Source organism: Lampetra planeri, chromosome 15 (assembly GCF_965212315.1).
Source record: "Lampetra planeri chromosome 15, kcLamPlan1.2.h2, whole genome shotgun sequence".
NCBI lineage: Eukaryota > Metazoa > Chordata > Hyperoartia > Petromyzontiformes > Petromyzontidae > Lampetra > Lampetra planeri.
The window spans coordinates 1,211,904-1,217,903 of record NC_136121.1 but is presented as its reverse complement, the minus strand read 5'-3'; the positions used below and the strand labels follow the sequence as shown (position 1 = coordinate 1,217,903).

The 6,000-nt window shown below is 46.7% G+C and overlaps 1 protein-coding gene across 1 annotated transcript in view; it reads right to left on the bottom strand.

The window, feature by feature from the left end:
• Positions 1 to 728: 728 nt before the first annotated feature.
• The window catches only part of LOC144722588 (vesicle-associated membrane protein 3-like), a 41,913-nt gene continuing 36,641 nt past the window's right edge, over positions 729 to 6,000 (bottom strand). The window contains exon 5 of the mRNA XM_078600806.1: positions 729 to 2,476. Coding sequence (XP_078456932.1) covers positions 2,460 to 2,476 — 17 coding nt within the window. The 3' untranslated portion in view covers positions 729 to 2,459. The remainder of the gene's footprint in view (positions 2,477 to 6,000) is intronic.

Here is a 6,000-nt window from a genome sequence, read left to right as displayed (position 1 = left end):
TATATTTTGTGACGGCATCGTGATCGCGTGGAGGATGCGGCGGACGGTCGCACGCGGCGGTTCGAGGCAGACAACGCTCCGCGGCCATGAGGTGGCAGGGCAGGCGAGGGGCAGCGAATGGGAGGCAGATTTGAGGGGGGCAGCGCAGCTCTCCACAAATACCGAACCACCACCACCCCCTTAATATCTGCAGGGTATTGCAGAATGACTATTCGGCATTGCAGTAACTGGCGTCCACAAATTGAACGAAGGATGAAATGCAGTCATTTGTTGTGAGCGTGTTTGTTTTTCGCGTGAGCAAATGGCATGATTTTTTTTGTGTTATTCTTTATACAGTACTACAAGAGACATAAATATGGTTCTTAAAATAAACCACACAACGGTACATCTCTCTCTATATATTTTTTGCTGCGAACCTCTACATTTCTACGTAACGAGTAAATTCTCTTTCCCCGCTTCTGCACATAAAGCACAGCTGAATAAAGTGTTGTCCTGCAGTGGTAAAACATGAGTGATTACACAGACACCATTTGTATCACGATGGAGTGTTTTTTTTTTCTCTGAGCTACAAATTTCTCACAGACGTACATGCCCCCCCCCCAACAGCCAACAGGGTTTCAAGCGATATGCAATATAATATCTGATAGTCAAACACATACTTTCGATACGAACAGCACTGTAGGCGAAACGAAACTTTGCAGTCAACCGTTAACAAAAAATCACACACGTTCGTTTGACCTTTATTCAAAACAGCAGTGATGGACATGGCATGCACATCAACGTCTTGGCCAGATTGTTGTAGTCTGAGCGGTGTTCAGCCATCGGGGACAAACCAGCAAAACGGTGGGAAATACGGCCAACTTGAATCTGTTTTCCAAGGGACTAGTGTCACCTCGATTACATGCTCACAGTATATTGCTCTTTAGAACTCATCTAGACGTCAGAAACACATTGCAATTTTATTTTTAAATCAATTAACTCACAATTTTGAAACCACGGGCAGCGCACAGCTCAGCGTGTTCATCCCAGAGCCCTTCGCGACGTCGCCGCGTGCACCGTGGCACAAGGAGAGAACACCCCACGGCACAGACAACACAACAGCTACTTACGTTGCACGTTACAATATGGGCACCGAGTCTGTTTGCAGTATACCGTATCCAGGTGAGACCAATTGCACAATTGTGTCGTTTTCAGCGGGGGTGTGGGGGGGGGGGTAAACGATACGTAGGGGTATGTGGAGGGTCACATCTGCACGTCTGCTGACGGTCTGCTCTTCGCCGATCAACGAATATTACTTTAGACAGAATCGTTGTTTCCGACTTACGTATTTGGAAAAGCGTGCGGAGGATTTTTTTTTTTAATCTTCAAAACGGTTCAAAATTTGCCCGCTCAAGGGCTATGACGGCGAGCGACGTAGAGGAGGAGCCTGCGTGAGTGTCTCTAGCGTGGACGTTCTCCAACGTAGCAGCGGCAGCAACAGCCGCAGCGCGCGCTGCCCCAGACGACGGATGCCTTAAAGCCCCTTCCAGCGCCAATGCCACACACAGTCCACGCGGCCTCTCTCGTCGCTCAAATTCTCAAATAGGTGTGTCCCCCACACCCCCCCCCCCAAAACCCACAATCTGGGCAAGAATTTACTGAAGACTCTCTCTTTTTTTCTTGTTTTGTTTGCGTACATATCACAACCGAGAGGTGGGAATTACTGCCGTCTTGAATAAAAGCATGCATCAGGGAATGTAGTTTGATCCCGAAAAAAAGAAGAAGAAAAAAAAACCGTACCGTGTTTGCAGTAAATTAACATCCGGGAGAATATGATGCCCAAGTCGAAAATAATCACTCGGCCATTCGATTTTCAGGAGCGGTGGCTATATATATTAATTGTGAAAAAAAAATGTCTAACCGTATCAATATACATTACTTGTGTTTGTCCTCTACATGATGAATATCATAGTTTTTTTATTGATTCCAAACCTTTAAAATACACAAAGAGTTACGTTTGCAGGCAGCCAGTTAAAGTCTAAGAGTAAACAAATTCTCTCGGGCAGCCAGCACTGTGAGTGGGACAGGATCACAAAAGGTCATAAATAATTTCTAAATGCAGTGCGTCTATTCATAAAGTATACGCCGTTACTGCCAGATCGACTTTGCACATCCTTGCTGGTTTGCAGAGGTATGAACAATGATCACTTCCTAACATTAGAGATATTTTTTTCTGGGAGCTTATTGTGTTTCAACACTACAATACTGCTTTGGGTACATTACAGAGAGGGGGACGCTGGGAACCAGGAGGTGGGTTAGGGGTCATCACATTCACAAGCCCAAGAAGAGAAAGCTGGGGAGGTACCGGGTGGAGAGCGGAAGGGGGACATGGGGCGAGGAAGGGGAGGGAACAAGGTGGTTATTTTATGGAAGAGATCTCATTTAGCTTGCGCTGTTTTTATCCAGTTGGGCTCGGACAATCACAGACAGAAATAAACTGTGGGAAGTGGGGGGGGGGGAGACAAGAGGGCAGAAAAACAACACGTTAGAATTTGTATTCAATGCAATACATAGATAAACACATTTCAAGTTAGTTTAACACGTAGGCTTTCGCGACCAATATCATCCATAATAGAGGTGTTTGGGTTAGATCGCGTAAATATATAAATGTGTCGTTAAAACCCGTCTCCACCCGACACAGCCAACTAGTAAGGGTTGTCACGTAAACAGAACATGGCAATTCGTCACTAGTACAGCACACCCGTTGTGTGTTGGAGAGCCAAGCCACAACATTACGACGTTTCGCCAGTAATTACAACTAGCTTCATCAGGCGACAGCCAGATTTGGACATTTCAAGTTGCGGGCTTAATAACCGGCAGGCGTTGCAGCATAAAATGAATGCAATGCACAAGCGACTCATTCAAGCGGTCAATCATTCCCCGGAGGCTTCGAGAGATAATACCAGCGCGTCCACATTGGTAGTTCGTTTAACTCTGGCAGAATGATGCCCGAACGATTCGTAAAAAAAAAAACAATGGGCACAACGTTTGCGCAAAGGCAGAAGAAAGTGTTGCCGCAATGTCACGCCTCCCATCGCTGAGACAATTGGCGGACATCGTCGCGTCTACCGGCCCAATGAGTTTTCAATTGCTCATAACGTACGCAGGGATTGCGTGTCGCAAGAAGATAATCACCTGGAATGTTGGACCCAAGTTTGGGATTCAATTGACAAACAACTCCTCCCGTCCGTGTACAAGTCTGCTCAGTTCATCAATCTCTGACACATATAACGAGTTCCAGAGCTATAAGATGAATTTTAAGTTCGAGTCTTAATCCCATAAATGTGCACGTGCAGCCTATGAGTCCTCCATTTCCACCAACGCCAGCCCTTCTTATCACTCTCCCATTATCCTCTCACAAGTCTCACCCACATGTTTATTTCCCCATGACCGCTTACACCCCGTGAAATGTAAAGCCACACAGTGTCCTTTGTCGTCCAGCCAAGAGCAAGCAGTGCCCGCAATATCTCGAACATTCCGCGAACGCCACAGCTCTTGGGCCTGCCACAAGTGAGTGGGAAGGGGGGATGAAAATGCCACGCGGTGCGAGTGTTGGATATGTGTGTGCCAGTTCGCAGTGAATTGCAGCGGGGATGATAGCGCAACGTTCTTGATTCGGTCTTCGTCATTGTAGTCAAGGACAGCATTGGTGCCAGGACCAAGTGACGGCGATTTGCGCATTGTCAAGGAACCTGCCAGCTGAGAGATTCGTTTTGAGGCGAAGTATTGGAGGCTTGGCTTGAGAGCAGAGGCCAAATGCTGTAAGCCGTGGTTGAGTTATGCTTTATCATGAATGCACCTGGGTGACCAGGTAAGTGGTTTCCTCACCAGGTTGAGGAATGAACGTAATTAATTAACTCTTACTTTCTGCGGGGACTTGTGGATTAACTTTGATCTTGACTAAAAGTAATACATAAAAGTGCTTGAAATTATTGTTCGAGCAGCACATGTACTTCCTATTAATTTATTATATTATTTTTAAAAAATTATGTAAAATTACTGCAAAACGACGGTATTTGTTTTTGACTCGCGTGAGCATTAAAGAAAAACGCGTTTTCAAAAAACATACTCATGTTTTTTTAAAAATTAATTAGCCTAGTCTGCAGTCTCAATTCATGACGGTGAGAGTGCTAAAATAAATGTGAGCCTATTATCGACAAGGCTCTTTGGGCATAAGGCATTAGCTCGTATCAACCCGTGGAACGAGAGCAGTGAATGATCAGCGTTACGTAAGAGCCATTCTAAAGAAAGCCACAGAACGTGAGACGTGCCATCATCTCTCCGCCCCGCCGTTGAGCCGGAGCTCTCTCCACGGCAGTGCCACGCTCTGTCATCTTGTTTCTCATACTTTACCACAGAGAGAGAAAAAAAACAAGTTTTGCTGGCTGGCTGGCTGGCTTTCTTCCTGGATTCCTGTCTGCCCCGGCTGGCTGGCATAGAAGTGGTGGCGACGCCGTCGTGCACGTCTTCGCGACGGCGTCGCCCACGTCCCACGGCGTCGAAGCCGGGGTCGTGCATCGCCTGATGAAGCTAGTTGTAATTACTGGCGAAACGTCGTAATGTTGTGGCTTGGCTCTCCAACACACCGGTGTGCTGTACTAGTGACGAATTGGCCACGTTCTGTTTACGTGACAACCCTTACTAGTTGGCTGTGTCGGGTGGTGGCGGGTTTTAACGACACATTTATATATTTACGCGATCTAACCCAAGAAAACCCCACTATTATGGTTGATATTGGTCGCGAAAGCCTGCTACGTGTTAAACTATAAAACTATCAACTATGTTTTATTTTACCCGGTAAGGTCCAGAAGCGACCTGACTGTCGCAAATGATAGTTCAACGAAGTGGCTTATCATGTCGAAATGTATAGCAACGTACGTTTCTAAATGTGGAGGGAAAACCCCGGAGAACTCGGAGAAAAATCTACACGACCACGGGGAAAGCATGAAAACTCCAAATATACAGCAGGCGTCAGGGTCGGGATCGCACCCACGACCTCCTGTATACCAGGAGAGGTTGTTAACATCTCGACACCGTGGCGACACGATAGAGGAGGGAGAGGGGAAGAAAGAGAGAGGAACGGAAAGGAGAGGGTGGGGAGAGAGTGAGACGAGATCGTGAAATGGAAAGAGAAGAGCGAGCGAGAGCGACACACAGCGAGAGGGAGGACCACGGAGAGACAATAGACAGTTGAGACGGGAAATGGAGAGCTGTGATTAAGGAAAGTGAGGGTGAGGGAGAGACACGGGGAAAGTGATAAGGGGGGCAGGGAAGCGGGTGAGAAATAGTGGAGGCAGGAGAGGAATATAGAGGGAGGGAAGAGGCAGAAGAGGAGACAGATGAATAAAGAATCAGATATAAATAGAGCCAGAGTGAGTGTAGAGAAGGAGAGAGCACGATGAAGAGAGGACAAGACTCTACATGAGAATCAAAGTTATTTTCTTTCTAGCGGCTGGGAGGGACGGACAGACAAGCCGTCACGACCAAAGGATGTGCGCCGTTCGTCTTAAAAAAAAAATTCTCAAACAATATCCGGCGCAGTGGTGTCACACACACACACACACCACTCAATCTGGCCCATCAGCACTACAGGGTTAATACATGAAGTACCGCTTTGTGGGAAATAAAGTGTGGTTTGTTTTATGGAACTATCGGCCCGTACCAGAGGTGTGTGGTATTTCCATGATTGCTTAGGGCTGTCAATGGAGGTGAGCACGCAAGAGCCATTTGGATGATGCCCAAAGGCCATCCGATGTGGAGTTACCACTGCTTTAACGAGGTGCACATACCTCTCTGGCTCAACGCTGCGTTCATCAGATTTCGAATTGTTCCCAAGACACCCCTCTTTTGTACGCAACACGTCACTTGTAAAAAAATATATATATCCCTGAAATGAAATGCACATTTCCCCCCACAACATTTGAAAGTGACGTACACGTATGTACGTCACTTTCAAATTGA